This window comes from Atractosteus spatula, chromosome 3 (genome assembly GCF_055471065.1).
Source record: "Atractosteus spatula isolate fAtrSpa1 chromosome 3, fAtrSpa1.hap1, whole genome shotgun sequence".
Classification (NCBI taxonomy): Eukaryota; Metazoa; Chordata; class Actinopteri; order Semionotiformes; family Lepisosteidae; genus Atractosteus; species Atractosteus spatula.
This window is the reverse complement of record NC_142708.1, coordinates 66,500,342-66,521,603: the sequence shown is the minus strand read 5'-3', so window position 1 is coordinate 66,521,603 and position 21,262 is coordinate 66,500,342. Positions and strand designations below refer to the sequence as shown.

Below are 21,262 nucleotides of genomic sequence, written 5' to 3'. Positions count from 1 at the left end.
GAAGCTCCCGAGCACAGGTCGCACAGAATAACCAGCTAATAGCAAAGGCAGGGCAGGTTAGGGTTACGTTAAAGACCACGGAAAAGGCGAGTCATTTTCCACGGGGTTGCAGAAAAAAGGTTTAAAAAGGGAAAGCAGGGTTGCTCTTACTTATCAGCCTTACTTTCAGGATCCCTCAGATTTAATAGCAAGAGATATCCTGTAGATAACAGGTTGCTTTATATGTGTAGATCCCCAACACCACGCTAACAGCTTAAGGGCACCTTGCCACAGTGCTGCGATGGTGAAAAACAGTCTTCTTCTCATAAGTTAGCGCTGTCACTAGTGGGACATGAGTCCCGCCATCTCCCTTCCCGCAAGAGAATGTCACCATTGAGAGAGGAACAATCTGGATGTAATGGGTCACCAGTATGGCTCAATGGCACAAGCTGTCTGTCTGTTGTTAATAAAAATATCTTCTATTCACCTGAAGGTAAGATGAATTATCTACCGACTCCTGTCGGGAAAGGAAAGTGACAGAGTGTTTTGTTTTTTAGTTCTGAGTACCTTACACATCTACAAGTACATTAATGGCTCTTTAGATTAAAGGTTAATTTGAAATACTTCCCCTCCCTCCTTATACAGCTGATTAAAAATGGACTTATTTTGTTTTTCAAGTCTGGAATCACTACGCAAAGTATGTTGCTTCTTGTAATATTTAAAATACTTTTCTAACGTTATTTCTGAAATTTCTAATAACAACCATCCCTTTCCAGTTCCCTTGGCCTTGACACTCACTACACAGAACACCTTTACTCAAAACAAAACCACAGAATTCTACTCTCATTGTGGTTTGGCCATGTACTCAGGTCTCTGGAGCTGCCTGGGGAGAGGTAGGCCTGTCACAAACGAGTGGAGCCGTTTGGTAGTTATGGTAGCTAATTGTTCTGGAGACCTCTTCCAGCTGTATCTGAAAAAAAACAGGGCTTTGCCTCCAACAACATGCTGTTGGTAGCTTGTTTTAACATGCCCACAAACATAGGTGTCTCCTGTTTTCAGAGTTTAAATGCACTTCCACACCCAATCTACAATCTATATGCAGAACAGATGATGGCGTAGCTGCTAACTCATCATCATGTAGTTTTAGGAATGTGCAGAGTCCAGAGAGATCAAGCATTGTGTAGAGATGCTAAACCAATCAGAAGCTTACATGCTTGAAGCCGACTTTCATATCTAACTCTGAACTCCACAAGGGGATGATGGAAGGATTGTAAAACTGGCATATAACATTCATATTTTTTTCCTGTTAAATTCAAGACAGTTGACTTTGGAACACATTACATCTTAAGTATTTTTTGAAACATCAGTAAAGTATTGCAGGAGTGTATTGGAAAAAATACAAAAGCCTTTGTGATTTCAGTTGACCTAGTTCAGCACACCAACACTGAGAAGACAGCGAGGCTGTGTCTGACCTCTAAGGACCGTCTGAACTGCAGCAGAAAGCTGGAAAAATTCCACTCCAGACATGAAACAGAAACTATTGTCATCGGCTGAAGACATGGGTTAACAACTTACATTTAAGCAGTAGACTGACAAGGAGTACATTCAAAAACTGTTCTATTTTACTGCAAAATGTAGCCCACGTTCTTTGATCTCTAAATAAAAACTAATTTGGGACATCCTCTTCATTTCTTTGTTTCTTATCTTGAAAAATTTGCAACTACTTTCGGGAAACCAGGAGCAAATAATTGAGCTTGGGTTGCTCATTTTGAAAATCACATTCTGATACTCAGCTTGATGTAATGATGAGGAGTTTGATAGTGAATATTCGGGCCAACAGTTTCTTTTAAGTGTGTTTTACAGGTTTTCTGAGGAATGAAAGGAAGGGACCCAGTGTAGGGCTGTAAAGCTATACTGACTCAGCTAAATGTATTATTCAACACTCGATAATGACTCATTCACGTGTTCCTGAACCTGTCAAAATGTCAGTGCCGTATTGCACAGTGCGTAAGCACGTCTCAATAACTGAAGCTGCTATTTCATTGGCTAGAAAATTCGAAATGGTCTAATTCAGGGTGGTTCCACTCTGAAAATGGAGGTCGAGTGTGTCAGCAAGTTTTTATTCCAGCTCAGCTCTTAATAATCTGGATTAGGTCAATATTTGCTTAATGGGACCAATTTATCAACTTCTCTGACCTGTTCAGGTGCTGCTGCTTTAAAGATACGTTTAAAGAGTTGTACTAGCCTGGTCTTAGTCTGTGCAGACTGTGTCGATCTGTGCATTTACAGTACAGACAGCAGCTACTAAATATTCAGAATAGCGAACCTTCTAAAAGCTCAAAAACTATATTTCTAATTTTCGAAATAAACTGCATCATCAACATTTTGTAATGCAAACACCCTGCCTGTAATTATTATTTATTACCCACTATATTAAACATTCTTCTCCAATTTCCGGTGTCTTGGGATCACGTTTGCAATATTTCCATGTTTACTCCATGAGTAAGTTAAAACGGGAAAGCTTATGGGCAACGCTGCAATATGCCCTATGTTCTCGCATAGAGCAGGTTAACCTAATGGAGTCTGCCAAGTAGTAATCTGTCCGAATGGATCTTAAAAGGCACAACCTTTGAAAGGAGATGGGAATGTGATTTTGAAAAAAGGCATCTGAAGCATTAAGTGCAGGCAAACAGCTGTCAGGACACAGAAGCAGCTGTTTTCCACTTTAGACATCCCAGCAAGCGGCTGTTACTGACACACCTATGAGGGACAGAGAGCAATGAGCTACGCTTCATCAGCACCGGAGCACAGGAATCTGTAAGGCGTGTAGATTTCAAGCCCTCCATCCCTCTTCTAAGCGCTTCTTCCAGTTCAGGGTGTGGGTATCCTGGCAAGGAACGGGTGCAAGGCAGGGTACACTGATCCATCGCAGGGAACACACAGACACAAACACTCCCACCAGGGCCAGTGCTCCCAGAAGCCAATTAACCCACCAGCATGTCTTTGGACTGTGGGAGGCAACTGAAGCACACAGAGGAAACCCATGAGAACACGGGGAGAACATACAAACTCCACACAGACAGCACCCCAGGTCTGGAACTGAACCCAGTGCTGCAAAGCAACAATGCTTTAATGAAAGGGGGTAAAGGAAGTTCACAGTTTGGAGCCGCTACAAGAAAAGGCAGCCCCTCCCTCCTATTGATCTTTATCCTTTGACTCATCAGCTCATCTTAATTCACCTTTTGTCCTATAACTGTTGAGTATTTTGTTTCAACGGGACAGTAATGTGACGCAATGCAGCTCAACGGTCACAAGTCCAAATATGAGGTTTTGCTGCTGGGATGCATGTGTCAGTCATATGAGTAAGAACAGCTCATCGGGTGCCAGACCATTTACATCTTATATTATGCTGGTGAGCAAGTGTGGTGATGCCGGTACAGGAGTAACGTGTGTTTTGATCTTGGATTTTGCCAGCATTTTAGCAGGTGAATTCTTAGTAAGATGAGCAATTATAATAAACTCAGATTTCGTCAAAAAGTACAAAACATGGCATTACAGCAGTCTAATCTAGACTAGACTAGACTAAAGACGTGTTATTTTCTTAGCACCAGAAAAAGAAAGGAGTGATCTAATTGCTTGCAATATAATGCAAATGGCAGAAGGACAGTTTAGTCATGTGTTTAATGTAGGGTTCAACCCCAGATTCCTAAAATCAGATGCAACACTTGAGGTAAAAAAAACCCAACTCTGTTTCTATAATGCAACAGACGAAAGCATTCTTACGAACTTTAAAGCGAAACAAAAACCTTTAAGGTCTGCTTTTTTATCATTTACTAAAAGAACGGTCTTTTGCATGAGTGTTTCAGATTTCCTCTGCGCGATACATCTTCCGACTTATTGCTCGCAAGCTCCTTCCCATATAAACAGACTCCTTCTCGCTGTCGAGAAAAAAAAAGTCTAATCAATTTCCTTTTTTTTTGTTGCCATGGAAACTGTCCAAGTGAGAATTTGGAGGGCATATTTCCTCTCCCCGTTTTAATATTTATTGCTCGGGAGCCTTCATCACTTTTCTCCCTCCATTCGCCCTTTTTCGTAGATGTCTAGCCCTGCCAAAGCCAATTTCATGCAAGGGCACAGGGGGGGCTCTTGAGGATGTCAGGGTTGGTAAAGCATGTTGCTCTGCCAATCACCCAAGCTGGGTATTTTCATAGATGCCGATTTCCGCGACGCCCTCCCCTTTGCATCTCCTCTCTCCTGTTTTCAAAGCCTCTCTGGGGTTACAAACAGGAACCAGCGGACTGACCACAGGGTTTGTGAGTGGGTGTGTTGTGTGGACAGGTTGTGTTAATGGTGCTTCTGTTTGCTCAATGACTGAGCGCTTCAGTGCGGAGTCAAAGCCTCTGTGCAGGTTTTATTTTTAGCAGCAGGAGCGCAGCCTCACACACAATCACTGTCTATTCGGCTGTGGTATCCGATGTGGGAGTCTGCTCTGCTCTTTCATTACCCTTTCCATCCTGCCTGGCCAACAAGGGATGCTCTCCCCTGTAAGGTATTCTTTTGTGAAGTTAAAATGTTTTTTTTTGTGAATGAAAAACCGGCAAAAGGATTTAAGCTGATGAGGACTCTGGGTTCAATTTCAGCAAAACTGGACCTAACCCATGTGTACTGTATGTATGAATTAAAGGACAACCAATACATTAGGAGGATTAAGTAAAGGGGCCTTCAGTCCATAGATGGCTCTATGATAAATATGCAACTAGGAAAATAAAAAAAACTTCAGCACTTTCAGAAATTAAGGAGAACACAAAACCAAACACCTCATTTAAGAATGCTCAGGACATGAAAAGCAAAATGCAAAGTCATATTGTATGTTGCCATCAAGCTCATGCTTGAAGACATTTCAACAGTGGCGCATGTAAACAATGAGGGGGAATCGAAGGTGAGCATGGCCGTGTCTGGCACACCCATGAACAGCCCACGACACCACGACACAGGAGTGCTCCATCTCTTGCATAATGAAAATGTTCAGTATTGCAGTGCCTGTTTCAGTTTGCTGGTTTGTGTGAGAGCCAGGGCCTGTCCCTGGAAGCAACCAGCACAAGGCAGGGTACAAGTGACCCTGGAAGAGACACCAGTCCATCACAGGGCACACATAGATGCACAGTCACAACAGGGCCAATTTTCCCAGAAGCCAATTGTAACACTGTTTTGCTGACTTCTTGGTCGGTAAAATTTTGTCTGCCATTGCGTTGATACGTTGGGAGTGTGCTGTAAAAACAATTTCCCCAACGGGGCAATAAAGCCTAAATTAATTAACCTTCCGTAACGTCCTTGCCTTGTGCATGCAGGGAGAACGTGCAAACTCCACCCAGACAGCACCCCAGGTCCGGAATCGAACGCAGGGCCCCAGCACTGAGGCAGTAATGCTGAACACTGCGCCGCCGTGCTTCCCTGCTTCTTGCAAGTGAAAATTAAAATCTACTTGACATTGAATGTTAGAAGAGAAGGCATAAACAAACCATTAAAGCTCAGCAGGCACAGGGCACAGGAAGGACTACACTCTGAATGCAACTTCACAGGGCAATTTAGAGACACCAATTAACCCGGACAGCAGGCTGGACTGTGGCTAAATAGAGCACTTGGAACATTTGGAAAAAGTCCCTGAAGAGTCAATGCTTCCTCTGTATAAACAGCCATCGAAGGAACCCTTTCGGTATCGCATTATGAGGTGTTCTATCATCAACCGATCTAACATTTGGGGGATCCTATTTAAAGTGTGTACGTTTTCTGTGGGGAAGTGTGCTCTAGAGGACAAAGTTTAGAAAAGTAGGATCTGGATGCGCACTGAGGTTCCCTCTTGTTAATGTACTTCCCTGGAAGTCAACAGCTGACTCAAAAGTATTTTTTTTTCTCCAGAATTTTATCTCGAATCACAAACACATCCTTTGGATTTTTTTTCAAGCGGCTTTCCAGAGTATTAGGGGTATAAACACAATGGAAACGGTTTACTGTTTCCCAGCCCTCACAGGACAGAAGCAGAGAGCGGGGCCAGAGGAAACTGAAGAGACAGAAGTGAAGGGAGAAGCCCCTTCTACACTGTAACAGCTCGCCGGGTGATGAAGAAGCAGATACTCTCTGACTGTGTCAAAACAGAAGCAATAGTGTACAACAAGGACTTCCTTTTTTTAATATTCATTTTCATAACTGCCTGAGACCCATCGATCCATCTGTTTTCTTATCCAGTTCAGGGTCGCAGGGCAGCAGAGCCATGAGCGCAAGGCAGGGTACACCCTTCCCTGGATGCCAGTCTGTCGCAGGGCACAGACAGACACACCGCCACCAGGGCCGATTCTGCCGAGCCTAATTAACCCACCAGCAAGTCTTTGGACCGTGGGAGGAAACCGAAGCACACAGAGGAAACCCACACAGACATGGGGAGAACATACAAACTCCACACAGACAGCACCCCAGGTCTGGAACTGCAAAGTGCTGCAAAGCAACAATGCCAACCCCCCAAAACATAGGGAGAACATACAAACTCCACACAGACAGCACCCCAGGGCCAGATTTGAACCCAAGGCCCCAGTATGTTGAGGCAGAAATGTTAACCACTGCACCACAGTGCCAACCCCCTACATAATTTTCATATATATTCAATGGAAATTAATACTCTATAAGCAATTTCTGCTTTGTATTAACAGAGCTGTGCTTTTTGGGTTTGGACGCTTTCTGAATCATTAAAATTTGAAATGCTGGATCTTCTGTTTGAATTAAGGCCCAGCAGATCACTTGTTCAATCAGCAGTGAGCAGTGACCTACCAGTAACAACAAAACAAAAAAGAAAAGCCACAATATACAGTATGCGGGAGGTTCGATTAGGCAAGCAGAAGGCTGGAGTGATAACTAAAGAAAATTTGGGGACAAGTGATCGATGTCATCTCTCAGATCTGGGCTCCAGGTGACAAAGTAGAAAGAACTATTAGCAGTTCGATAAAGGCTGTAAAAGCACCAAATCCTGTTTAGTAATTAACATATTTAAACATCAAAAACTAGAAGCCTGATGTTTAGCTATCAGCTCCCCTCTCTCGAGTGAAGTCCACCTGCCTGGTCACGCTCAGAGTGGCTTTCCCACATTTTATTTCCTCTTCTGAGTGCTGGCTGTTAATGATGTACATGGCAATAATGAGCTGTTTATATCTGCCTGCATCGTGACCCACAGATTGGCATACCTATAATAACTTCCACTGCTCATAGTGACAAGCATATACTGTGAGGTAATCAGACATAGGCCCAAGTAAAAAGGTGAGTTTTAAGTTTAGGTTTGAAAAGAGTCAGAGAATCCGCCTCTCGAAGATTTAGAGGAAGGGCACTTCATAACCACGGTGCAGCAACAGAAATAGGTACGAAATTTAGTCCGGGTACAGCAAGCAAAGGACCAGCCTGAACTCAGTAGAGCCTACAGGAGGGAGTGTAAACACAAAGGCCTTCAGAGATGTGTGATGGAGCCAGATTATTCAGAGCCTTTCAAGCCAGTAACAAGATCTTGTATTGAGGACATGACTGTAGTGTAGGAGTGATCTGCTGCCAGGGTCTGGTGTGAGTTAGAAGGCGAGTTGTTTTGGACATATTGCAGCTTTCTGAGGAGAGCGTGAGGGAGCCCATAAAGCACCGAGCTGCCGTAATCGAGCCTGGACGTCACAATCTACAGGCATGAAACCCCCACTCACCCAGCACGCCCAGGCGGTAGTTCATGGTGACCACGATGACGTTGCCGTAGGCAGCCAGCACACTGGCATCGAACATGTTGCCTGTCCCCTCCATGTAGGAGCCTCCGTGAATGAACAGCATCACAGGCTTCTTCCTCCGGTCGCGGATATCTGGAAAGACATAGAGACAGAGGGGCAAGACGAGAGTCGGTAACGAAGCTCAGGTAACAGCCAGCTGTCTGAGATATTACACCAGTGTTCCTACCTGGTTTTAGAAAACAGAACAACGTATAGGATTGAATTTGATAGATTCAACCATTCAACCGTTTTCTAACCACGTCTTCCAATTCAGTGCTGTGGGGGAGCTGGAGCCTAACCTGACCAGCAACGGGCACAAGGAGGGGTACACCCTGGACGGGACGCCAGTCCTTCGCAGGGCACACACAGAAACAAACACGCTCACGGCATTTAGCTCTGTGGAAAACAGCAAATCAAAGTGGTCCGGAGTGCCTTCCGCGCAGACTTTCACATGCACTCTGATTTGGAATTCAGCTGACTGCTCGACGGTTCTTATCCCAATGAGAGGGATGAAGAGTTTGAGCACAGCTGCGTCTGCTCCCCCATCAAGTGTGGCTTTGATATTCGTCCCACAGTGAACCTTCCATTGCTAACTGTTTACATGTATGTATACTCAGACGGCCACAGGGGTCACTATTGTTTTGTAAGACTGGTCTTGTCAAGTCCACAGAACTCTGTCTGCTTCGGTGTGATCCACTACTGTACATGCCATAGTCTGGAGTATCCTCGTTACAGTCAGCAAGTGACACAGCCCTGACTTCAGCTAGCAATTCTAAATCTAAAATAACGGGCTCAGAAAGGCAATCAGAAGAACTAAAGTGGTCATTCACATATCCCCTGATTTCGTTCAGTTTTATTTGAAGTTTCTGGCAAAAGCCCTGTCTATCCAAACTGTGATTTGTATGAATGGCACTGAAGGCAGGAGGAGTCCCTATTGCTCAGCTGTACAGTACTGTATGTGTTCAAGAGCTGTCCCGTCTTGTAACCCCCCACTGTAGGCGCTAGCCCATCATGTGCAGACAACCTTATTCAGTGCTCAGGCTCTAACAGGTGAATGTAGAACAGGCAGGCTTCCCAATCTACAGGCACATTTCCGAGGGGCTTGACACAGGTATGATTCGTGTTTCATTTTAAGGGCAACCCCCTGCAAACGCAGGAGTGGAGTCAAAAAGGAATGCGCCCTTCATCCCTCAAAGAAAAAAGAAAAATGCAGCGCTATCGTCTGGCAAGTCTAGGCGTCGATACAGCGCAGGGTTCTGGATAATTAATGTGAAAAACCTTTGAGCGTAAGCATAAATAAGAGCAATAACATCTGTTTACCCTGATTAGCTCCGAGCTCGCAGTGGAGAGCGGGCAGGAGTGCAGGGTGCAGCCTTTCCTTTTATTGGCTGCTGCAGCTGTGCGCTGAAGAACCACTGCAAAATAATCTGCTATCGGATACAGCCCCCCCCCCCCTTCCTGCCCAACTTTCCTCTCTCTCACACACAGGCAGCTGCGTGCCGCGGTGCCGTGTTGGCATGGCAACTGCCTGCATAGCCTCTCTAGCCATTCCATCACGTCAGCCCCCCCCCCCCCCCACTTCCCTGTGTTACCAAGGAAACAGACTCCTGTTACGCATCTCTACCCAAATCACTGCCGATCACAAGAAGTGCTGAATGTACTCTACTTGACCTGACCGTACAGATTAGCGGAGCAATTTTTAGAGGTCTGCTTACTAATGAATTACAAGACTACCCTTTTTGTCCAGTCTTTCTTATCATGCTTCAGAGCCTCTAACTGCAATTATGCGTGTCGGGGAATCTCAGCCTAGGGCTCCAGTTTCACTCTGTGGTGCCACTTTCGCTGTAGGGAGGCTATATACTGTACCCTGGACAGGACACTGGTCTATCTCAGGGCAACGCACAGGCTCACAGACACTCGCACTAGGGCCAGTCCTCCCAGAGGCCAATTAACCTACAAGTACAGTACAGCTGTGGGGGGAAACCCACCTGAACATGGGGAAAACATACAAACTCCACACAGACAGCACCCCAGGAATTGAACCCTGGACCCCGGCGCTGGGAGGCAGCAATGCTCACCACTGCTTCACCGTGTCACTCATTCATTAATACACTGAAGCCTCAGCTCCTCTTTTGAAATGGTGCCAAGTTCATTGACAGGCTCAGCGACCCCACTGACGAGGGGGAAACCAGTTACTGGAGCGAAATGGGCAACACACCTACTGTATCTTCAGCCAGCCTGCTCAAATATCAATCAGATGTTGCCAGAACTCAGTGTAGTACCTGAAGCTATGCTTTTATATTAAGCTTACATGTGTAAAAACAAGATTACAATATACTGCACAAGCATGTACAGTGAGAACACGGGAATATATGCAACAAAAGGAGGCCATTCCACCTCCACTCATCTACAGAACATAAGAAAATAATCATGATGATGAGAAATGAGGAGAGGCCTTTCAGCCCATCTAGTTTGTCTGGGGGTTATTGACAACTGCAGAGAAAATTTGGAAATCAACCTTTGATTAGATTTGCAAGGTTGTTGCCCTGCTCTTTTTCTATAAGCTCTGAGACACTTCTGATTTCTTAGACCGTCCCCAGTCGGAGTCATTGGTTGTGCATTTTGCCTGCAACCTCTCACACGGGCCAATGAGGAAGTGTACAGTGGGTAGACCCCTCTGACCCGCCCACCTTCCAGCCACTCCCCATTAAACTCATCACTCAGGAAACGCAGCCCCATGCCAGACGCTCAGCGCTGATTGGAGGAGAGACATGGCCCTCACCAACAACACCTCAGGCCTGCAAGCAGCAGGGAGGCCACAGGGGGTCACCGTTTCCAAGCGCTGGAACCTTGGCTGATTAATCCCACCCAGCTCTCGGCGCCACCCCTTGGGAAATCCCAGTCACAGCGGGCTAGTAACATGACCCAGGCCCGAACCCGCAGCCGAAGACCTTAGTCTGTGCTTGAGCAAGCACCATTACCTTGGGTGTTTTTTTTTCATACCTCTGATCTGTAAACTACACTTTGTGTTAGACATGCAAACCTAAGATATGGAGCACTCTGGAATAAAATAACCTCCTTCTTAAGCCCGTAGCATTTATTATTAAGATTAGGGCAACTATTTTTTGGTTTTAAAAATCCCAATGTGGAAACATGAAATCTGAGTTTATCCAGTTAAAAGCCTTTTAAATTCCCTTATTCAAGTTATACATATATACAGTATGTCTCCTGGCATGCACACACTCTTAGGTCAGGAAAATAGAACATGCACTGTGGATTTTATGGAAGAAGAGAAACTGTGAAAACACCAGACAAGTGTGAGCACACTGTGCACAATTATTTCAGGAAAACAACAGGGTAAAGATGTTATGAACACTTCCAGACTCCCATATGACAGCAGTGTGGAGCAGGGGTGAGAGGATATAGACTCATAATTAGAAGAAACAGCTGTTCCACCCTTCAGCGCGGTACTTGACTCCGATTACTCCAGTATCCTTCGCAGCTGAATACATGGGTGCAAACGTAAGTCACTTTGCATAAAATCTAAAATTCTCAGCCAGATGTAAATAATAATCGTGCTGAGCAACTGGATTCTTACAATAATGTTTCATTGCATGTTGTCTGAGATTATTTCTAATGACTAAACTAGGAAACAACGCTATGCCAAACTTATTTCTTATATGCATATGCATGCAAAGAAAAACTTCTTATGGCCCATTAAAAGTGAAAGCACTGAAACCCACTGACAAATAGAACACAGAAAACACTTAAAAATAAACACTGGCTTCCTAATACACTGTTAAACACGGAAGAACAGAAGCCCTAATTATTGTATGCAATTGTAATATATTATTGTCTGTGGACAGTCATAGTGCATAAATCAGGTGAGCTGCATTTGTGTGACAAAGCTGCGAGGGGCTGTTGCTGTCCTTTTACTGAAAGGGAAGGTCTGGCTTACAGCCAAGGTATTGCTGAGTGACTAACAGGTTATTATCCTTGGGTGCAGATCATTGGTCATGAATTACCACTTTGTTAAATACTTGCCTTTAGACCAAAAAGTCATCTCTGGTAGGCCAGGAGCACAGCAAAGGTGCTGTGTTTTGTATTTAAAATCTGTGCTGCTTGTTCAGCAACAATCACAACTCTGTTTGAAAGGATTCTCTCCACTCCCCTTTCAGATCTAATGTCAAGATAGCCCTCTTACTGTATGTATGGCTTTCTCCTCCATTATTACCCGCTTGTTGTCATAGCTGCCACTAGCAGATTAATAAGCAATGTCCTGCTTACATATTCCGCTTTTTTTTGGAATTTAGACTTTTAAGCTGGGGTGGCACAGTGGCATACAGGTTAGCATTGCTGCCTTTCAGTGCTGGGGCCCTGGGTCCAATTCCTGGTGTGCTATCTGTGTGGAGTTTGCTCACTCTTCCTGTGTTTACACAGCTTTCCTCCCCCAGTCCAAAGATTAACTGGTAGGTTAATTGGCTTCTGGGAAAACTGGCCCTGGTTGTGATGGACTGGCGTCACGTCCATGGTGTATCCATCCCTCCTTATGCCCGATGCTTGCTGGGATAGGCTCCATCTCCCCTACATCCCTGTGTTGGATAGATGAAATTTTGAGATTCCTGTAAATTTTGTTGCCTGAAAATCATATGAACATGTGTCCTACAAGTATCTCCAACTCATGCTGTTCACCATCAAGACTGGGCTCTGGTCTCTGAACCCTAGATGCCGGCTGCTTGAATCCCTGAAGAAAACCGTTGTTTCACAAGCAACTTGAGGACTTGTGCTGTCCTGCAGGAATGTTATCATGTCACTCTGTGCTTTCAGCTCACTGGAAGGGCAGACAATGAGGTCTCAGGACTTGATTGATGTAGCTCTGTGCTAGGAGGTCTGCCATCAATCCCTACAAGTAGAGTACTGAAGCGATTAGACACTCCTCGTCAGTGGGTCTGTTACACAACAATTAGCATATCATCTGAGCCACACTTGCTGACGTCCACACAAAACCTTGATTCATGGCTGACATGAGGACTTGTCTCCACTGCTGGTGAGCCATCTGAGGCGTTGATCCAACATACTGATGACATGAAGGCACTGTTCCGTTCATTACTGATTCCTTTCCGTGTGCTTCTTTCTTATTTTCATCACTTTAATATTCAACATTTCATTTGTGCCCAGTCACCGAGGTGATTTTCGCAATAGGAGAAGTCATGCAAGTGGATCCTGATCAGGTATGAATGGTGGATTGATCAAAATAGTGCTGTATACTTTTCTGCCTGAAAACATACATGCACAAATTGTTTCTTTAGGTGCTTGATGCGTTATTTAAGTCACTAAACAAAATTCATTCTTCTTTCTGCATCCACTTATGAACAGTATAATTGAATTGTTACCGGAACCACTTCACTCTAAGTGGACTTAGATCTACAGTACAGCATACAGAGCTGCTCTCAATGTAACAAAATGACTTACCAATAATAACTGATTTTGTAATCCTTTTCATACACCCACGACATTCTGTAGCCTAAAGTCTCCTGCTGCTGGTCTGCATCTCTGCAGATAAATCCGTTGGTTCTAGTTCATCAAAAGATTATAGATGGCAGTGCGCTGCGAAAACTGGGTGGAAGAATGCCTAGAGTGTGTTTGAGGCAGTAATTGCTAAGAAGGGAGATGAAATTGTGCAGTTAATGCCAGAAGCTCATCAAATCTTTTTTGCGTTGTATTTTGAGATCGAAAACTTAAATGAGCAGTTTGCGTTTATCCCTCTTTTCTCCATTGACTCCGTGATTTTGAGGGCCGATGAAAGCATACAGTATGTGCAAGCATGGGTATAAAAGATTTGAGGGCAGTTGGACAATGGGGTGTTGCTGTGCAGACTTTAGTTCAAGGCCTGGCTCTAGTATTAATGCAATATGAGGTTTGTAACCCTAAGCATGATGGCTGCTGGCTGTAAGTTACCCTGTATAAGAGAGACTGCCATGTGACTGATTCATCTCCATCTATCCATCCATCCATTTTCTAATCACTTCATCCAGTTCAGGGTCACGGAGGAGCCAGAGCCTATCCCGGCACGCAATAGGCACAAGGCGGGATACATCCTGGACAGGACACCAGTTCATCGCAGGGCAGACACTCACACTAGGGCCAAATTCCCCAGAAGCCAATTAACCTCCATGGTTGTCTTTGGACTGTTGAAGAATCCCGAGCACCCAGAGGAAACCCACACAAACACAGGGAGAACACACAAGCTCCACACAGATACCACCCCAGGTAGGGAAACGAACCCAGGACCCCAGCTGCAAAGCAGCAATGATAACCCACTGCACCACTGTGGCTCATTAGCTATTGGTTTTTCAAATGAATGTGTGGCTGTGGAAGCTAAAACCAGCAACACCATGGCTACGACATGATTTCAGCTTTTTATGTTTCTCTCTTTTTTCACTGTAGGGGGTCCCCCTTTGATATTTCTGAGCTCCTTCCTGTTCCAATTGGTATCTTTAATTTCTAGGAGCTGCTGGCTGAGGGTGTTTTCAGTCCCATTCGCACTGTACCATGCTCTGAGACACGCTGACAAAATACTGCTCGCTGAAACCTTTTATCTCCTGTCATTTCCGGCCAAGGGAGTTTTGTTTGGTCATGATGTTAATCTAGGATGTAAGCTAAACTGAAAAAAAAAACCCAGAAGACTTATACAGTAAAAGAAATAAAGGACTGTAAATAAAGCCATGAAGAAAGTCACAAAAATCTTACGTTTAGGGTCCCTTTAAGAAGAAACACAGACGTAGCAAATCAATGATAAACATTTTCAGGCTATGACAGAGGTCTGGGCACTAGACTAGGTTCTCAAAGCACCAGAACTCCCCAACGATAGCTCCTGACAGCCTTCACTAATTACTCGGGAATCCATTAGCTATGGAGATGGACTTGGTTTTCTTTAAAGTGTTTGCTTTGATCCAATTAAACCATGTCACCACAGAACAATGGGTAGCCCCCTCTTGCATACTGTATGTTCACACTCCCAGCAATCTCCCCAAATGCCTTTACATCCCTGCTATTCTGGACTGCAGTGTGGAGTCTGGATGTTCTTTGACCCCCTTTTCTTGCTTTTTAAAATGGGGTACAGTATTTGCATTTATATATAGTTTCTTTTTGTGCCTGTCATTTGAAATGCCTTAATGGGTTAACAGTATTTTTTCACTGCAAGCGCTTGGTGAAATAAATGAATAGGACCTAACTGCATGCGTCCCTCTCAAACAGAAATATGTCGTTTCCCTCTCAACACCCGCTTTTTATTATTTGATTTTTAAAATTCATTTCCTTCTTCCTCATCTCTCTTATTCCCCTGTCAGCCTTCAGCAGCGCCAGTGAGTTACTTAGTTAACTGTGCGCTTCCATTCTTCCCTTTCCCCCTTCCCACCTCCTTTTTAACATTCATTTCCTGTTTTACATCACTTCGATTTCTTTTCATGATTGCACATTCCTTCCTCCTCATCTGCCTCATCCCTCTTCCATCAAGATCTGTCACAGTTTGAAGGCTCAGAGTTTTTCTCCCATTTCTTTGTCTCGTAGCTGTTGGCTAGTTGCCATTTGTGTTGGTTGTCTTTAGGTTAGCACCACATAAATGCAACCAGTTTACTAGTGCAAACGCCCCAGCAGGCATCACTGTTGCCCACATGAGAATAATCAGCCTGACTTTAGCATTCCCAGCAGGCCAACATTCAGCTCGTGGACCCTTACTGGGAAGCCCAGCAACAATAGGTTAACAACACAGCCCAGATTTAAACTCAGCCCTGGCTGTAAGATTCATCCTATGTGGCGACCAGTCTGGCTCAGCTCCTTTTTTTAAACTCCTTCCTTCAGGGAAGACTTTTCCAAGCATCCTGCTTCCTGCTCAGTTCTGAAATAGCACCTCTCTACAGTACAGCCCATCTCAATATGGAGATCTGGCATGTTGCATTGATTGAATACTCTATGCTGTGTACAGTATGTGTAAGTGTAATATGTGTCTTTGTCGATTTCATGGAAGAGTAATGTTTCTTGTTTTCGCTGTTTTTTTATCTGGGCTGCACTGCAACAAATTCCAATCATCTCTGTTGACATGGCAATAAAGTATTGAATTTAACCGAACTGAGATTGAAAATGAATTGGGTCGGCCCAGGACACCCACTAAGGAGCCATTGAGGTAATGCACTCTGGCCTATCAACCCCTGGAGTGCTTTTCTTAACAGGAATGCAACATGGAAGCCGACAAAATATGTTATTTTGATTTTTCTTTTTACACGTCTTTCTGGCTGTCTGTAAGTCTATATTTAAACAGAAAAGAAACAGACTGCAAAACTCCAGAAAATGTGGCTGGTCTAATTTAGCCTTGGGGGCTGTTTTATGGTTTCGCCTATGGCACAGCATATGTTTAAAAAGAAGTTGTGAGCTACTGTAGATCCTGGAGACATGATATTTATTACAATAAAATCAGAGCATGTTCATAATTTCAACAATCCATGCAGATGACCTGCAAGGTAAAATCAGCATGTACCCACCCTTTATTTTAACAACCTTCTCATTCCTTGTGTTATTTCCTAAAGAAAATAAACACTGTTCTAAATTCTAATTTTTGGGGGGGAGTCAAGTTCCCTCTTTTATGGCGCTGCGCTGATTTCTGCCCGTTGTCAGGTGATCTGGAGGAACAACCCTTCTGATCCAAACTGACGTAAGGTGCTGAACTCCATGAACAATGGGGAGCCTGCATCTGCCTTCTGGGGAGGGACAGAGTGATCTCTGGAAAGCTTTCAAATTTAACCAGCAGTTGATCAAGTAAATAAAAATATCCAGATTTATTCCTTCAAAAATACTTTATTCATCCCCAGAGGAACAATTAAAGACAATTTGAACTGTAGTACTTGTGATATTGTTAGATTATGGGTTACACTGTTATTATTGGCACTTGTATTTTCTAACCACTTTACCCAATACAGGGTCCCAGGGGGAGCTGGAGCCTAAACAAGCAAGAAATGGGCGCAAGGTGGGATACACTCCGGATGGGATGCTAGTCCATCATAGGGCAGAAACACACTCGAACCAGGGCCAATTTACACAGAAGCCAATTAACCTACCGGCATGTCTTTGGACTGCTAGAGGAAACCCATGCGAACACGGGGAGAACGTACAAGCTCCACACATACAGTGTAGTACCCCAGGAAGGGAACCCAGGGCCCTAGCGTTACAAGGCAACAATGCTAACCACTGCACCTTCATTCTGCCCACTAGTGTTATCAATCAAACTGAAAATATTATGATTATTTTTGTTGTTGGTCAAATTATCAATAGTGTTCAAGACAGCCTGGCGAACAAAATATTCACCGCTTGTGTATTAACATGCTCCTCAGAAAAACCTACAGTTAGTTACCAAAAGCTTTCGCTCTCATACAGAGCCAACAAGGCATTTATCAGACATGCCCAAGCCTGCTTTTTTAACCTGCGCCAGCACACTGAAGAAGAAAGCAAAGACAATTTTCAACATCGACTTCCTGGCTCTCTCCTTATTAAAGAGGGGGAGGCCCTGACAGCCCCATCTTTCCCGACTGGCTTTCATTCTCTTCTCCCAGGTGAGTCACGCCCATAAAGCTCACTAATGTGACTCACGCCTCTTCTCCATCGCAAGTCGGATTTCTCTGAACTGCTGAAGTATTAGTTCATCCTGAGCTGCTTGGGGAGGAGGAGTGCTTGTTTGAAGTGCCAGCTGAGCGACTGGCTCCTGACATCACTGGTTCCCATCTGGGTCATGTATTAAGCTGACAATGACTGCGATTCCCCAAGTGGTGGCACATGATGCACTGAGCTGTGCCAGGGCTGCCTGGTGGGCAGGGTCACATCGACCCCTGGGCCTGGACAGGCTCCTGGGAGGGACATACTGTACCAGCCCTGCAGTCAACCTGCCACCTGGTGACTGGCTTGGACAAGCACACCTCAGAAGAACGCGAGCACAGTCCTCAGCCCTCCCGTTACCAGTACAAGGACTGTCATGGTAAGGCATCTCGATTAAGAATTGCTCCTTCTGCACGGGCAGGGAGGAAAAATAATTGAATTCAATATGTTCAATAACTGACATTAAACCTAAAAGATTTAATCGGATGAAGTACAGGTTTGGTTGACAAATGACACTGGTTTTGCAAGTCAAATCACAAAAAGGATGGTTGGTCTTGTGACACTAAATAAAAAAATCATCAGTGGAACAAAACCTTTGAATGGTGTGCAGTCTCTTTCAAACTTTGTTCTAGAGTATTGTTTGGCATTAATTGTATCCATTTTAACATCAAGAAGACTGGGAACAGAATAGAATATTCATGTTGATCATTGTGAGCAGCACACACCATATACATGTCAGCAATGTCCCAGTTTCAGAAATCTCAGCTAGACATAAAATATTACAGTATATGCATGGTGTCAAAATGTCACAAGGATTTACATATAAGCCCATAATAAACGTTTCGGCTCAAGTTTCAGGTGTTATTTAACGAGAATTTCCCTTCCTTCTCTCAGGGTCATAAATGGGTATTTAAGGGGCCTTGAAGAGCTGTTGGAGGAGAATGGGTTGTGCAAAAAAACAGGAGAACTGATAATTCATGGGCAGCAGTGAGGACCTGATGCTGGCACATTGAGCAGTGGGCACATTGACGTTCGCTGGAGGAAGGAAGTCAGTATTTTTTAGGAGCGGCTTCCAGGATTGGGTATTTTATAGTGTTCTGGAACAATGCTTGCTGCCTCCCTGCTCAGCCCCTCAGATACAAAGACCGAGGGAGGCCAGTGCCCGGCCCCTCTCCATACAAGAAGCTTAACAATTCCAGCTGCTTCCCAGCATCACGAAAAACAGGGCTAGTCTCCCCAGCACCAGTTCCACACCGTCTTTCAGCCCGTCTCTCTCACTTCCTCTGATCTCTTGTTGTTCCACCTTTCCTTATGTCTTCACTTCCTGTTCCTATCCCTCCAGCTCACCCTATCCCATGTTACCCTATCCAACAACTTCTACACTACTCTTGTCTTAAGAGTAAACTGTTAAAAATATACTGTACTGATTGATATACAGTAACAAGAATGTTCCATCCGTTCACCACAACCCAATAGTGAAACACATGAATAAAACAACTGTATGCTTCTATTCTCCTGGTTCCCACATCCTTTTTAACTTTCCTATTTTTATCACTCATTTTTTTGTCTTCCCTGGTCTGCACATTCCTCTTCCTTAAAGATCTGTCAGAGTTTGAGTGCTCTGAGAGTACTCACTTAATTCTCCTCGAAGTCGTTCGCTTGTTGCCAGTCATGCAGGATTTCTTGAGCTGAACAACCAAATAAAAAAAAAGTCATATCTTGATCTTATCAGCTAATTGTCAGCTAAGAGGATCCAAAAGCTCTTCAAGGATTGGGATTGAACTCTTTTTATTAAACTGAAGCACGGTCTCCATTTTGTACCAGCAGCTCAGCTAAACTGCAGAGCAGAGGAAGTACAAAAAGGTGTCAGACTGAACACCGTGCTTGGGCGGCTTGTTCTAGGCGCCACAACCACTTGTGTAAAAAGCGATTCTTTTAAACACATTTCCTTATAGTTCCCACTTGTGTGCTCTGGTTCATGTTTTACATCTACAATTCTTTAATACTTGAACAGGTCCCATAATGGTCTTTTCTTTTCCAGACAAAACATTACATTCTTTTCATCTGTCTTTGAAGAACATTCCTTTAAGCCCAGGAATTTATCTGATCATTATTCTCTGGACTGACTCCAGAAAAGCACCATCTTGCCACATAAGGACATCACACAATGTTCTCGATGATTGGCTGGTCAATGATCTGCTTGTTTATTTCAAGTTCTGTTACAACGTTTGATTTTGCAGTAATTCTTTTCTCTAAACCAAAATAATCCAAACAAAAACCTTTTCTAGAAACTTTTCTCTAACTATAGAAAACATCGAACTAATTCCAAACCTCTAAAGAATAATAAGAGTTTATTACTCACTTCTCTCTGTTCACCAGTCTCCTCTACCCAAAGAGCCCCCAGCTCCTCTGTTCCTCCTGGTTTATCACAGCTGACTCGTCAGCTTTGTCAACAGGTGTACTTGCAGTAATGGAGGCCTCAGCCTCAGTCTTACTGACTGACAACACCTGGTTCTGGAATGGCTTCCCTCTGCAGAATTCTCCCAGTGACACCTCAGCTGAACTTTCGAGTCAGGAAAACAGATTCCCTCCCAGAGGTGTAGTGTATTGTGTGACTCAACGAAATGTCCCATTCTGTAAATCCTATATTGTGAACTATTCTAACATTGAGTTTGTCTTTTTTCATTCTCCACATTGTCCAGGAGATGTAAGTGATGTATCAACATAAGCACCTAAGCATTATATGTTGTGGTGGTTTGTTTCTGCTACCTGCATGTCAAACTGTCTACATTGAATGACGAAGATTAAAAAGAAGCAAGAGGTGGCAACCTTGAAAAACACCCATGCTTCTAATGAATTCTTAATGATCTGGAAATGTGTGCTGTTTTGAGACTCCTTTTGAAGAATATATGTCATAGAAATAAAAGATTATTTGCTTAAAGTTTAAAATTATTTTTACTAATGTAATTGAAATAGAAAGAAATAATAATAACCCTTCCCTTTTCTAATCTCTTCTTCCAGTTCAGGGGCGTGGGGGAGCCGGAGCCTATCCCAGCAAGCAATGGGCTCAAAGCAGTCCATTGTTGAGGCCATAGAGCTCATCCACTGCTCAGAGCAGAGGAGTCCCTCGGAGACTACACTCAGGAGCCTTGACCTTTTGGGAGTTTATTAAACAGCCATCTCATTCAACAAGACCCTTTATCGCTTTTAGGTGCTCAAGACACAGGTAACAGATAAGACACTTAAAGGATGGGTTTGAATGCTAATGTACTTTCAAAACCACATTCTTCAGGTGACGATGGGTTGGGTTCACAACCTGAAATGCCCCAGAAGAAACTTTTCCTCTAATAAGCTTTGAGGACAATGGGAAAGAAAGGAAGCCTGCAACTCGAAGCAACAAAAAGCACCTTTTCATATTAAAATACTTTTCAAACTACAACAATGCCCTTTTCATTGGAACTCTAGGCTCTGAAGAATCATGAAGAAAGAGCTTTGTCTGAAAAATGCCACTTTTTACCAGCATTACATTAATTTGTCTGTCTTTCAAACTGCAATCAGGTGCCCAGGGAAGCAAAATGGAGATTGGACACTTCGACGTTCCTGGACTCATGTACTCATGTTGTTGGTTTTCCCATATGAAAAAAAATTGAAATTAATGCATTTTGTATAAACTTTGGTTAGATAACACGGACCGCCTTTAACCTTCTCTCATTAGCGAGTGGAAAGATAAGAGGAGAGGCAAAGCTTAAGCTAGCCATACCATGAATGGGTACTGTATAAAACAAAACGAAACCTGTAATCACTAAATCAAAATTTAAAGCCATATTTTACCTACAGTACTGTATATCATATAAAAC

General features: G+C 43.8%; 1 protein-coding gene across 1 annotated transcript in view; it reads right to left on the bottom strand.

Moving 5' to 3' along the window:
* The window catches only part of nlgn2a (neuroligin 2a), a 131,948-nt gene that overhangs the window by 57,932 nt on the left and 52,754 nt on the right, over positions 1–21,262 (bottom strand). Inside the window, exon 3 of the mRNA XM_088911167.1 lies at positions 7,707–7,856. Within this exon, the coding sequence (XP_088767293.1) occupies positions 7,707–7,856 (150 nt within the window). The remainder of the gene's footprint in view (positions 1–7,706; positions 7,857–21,262) is intronic.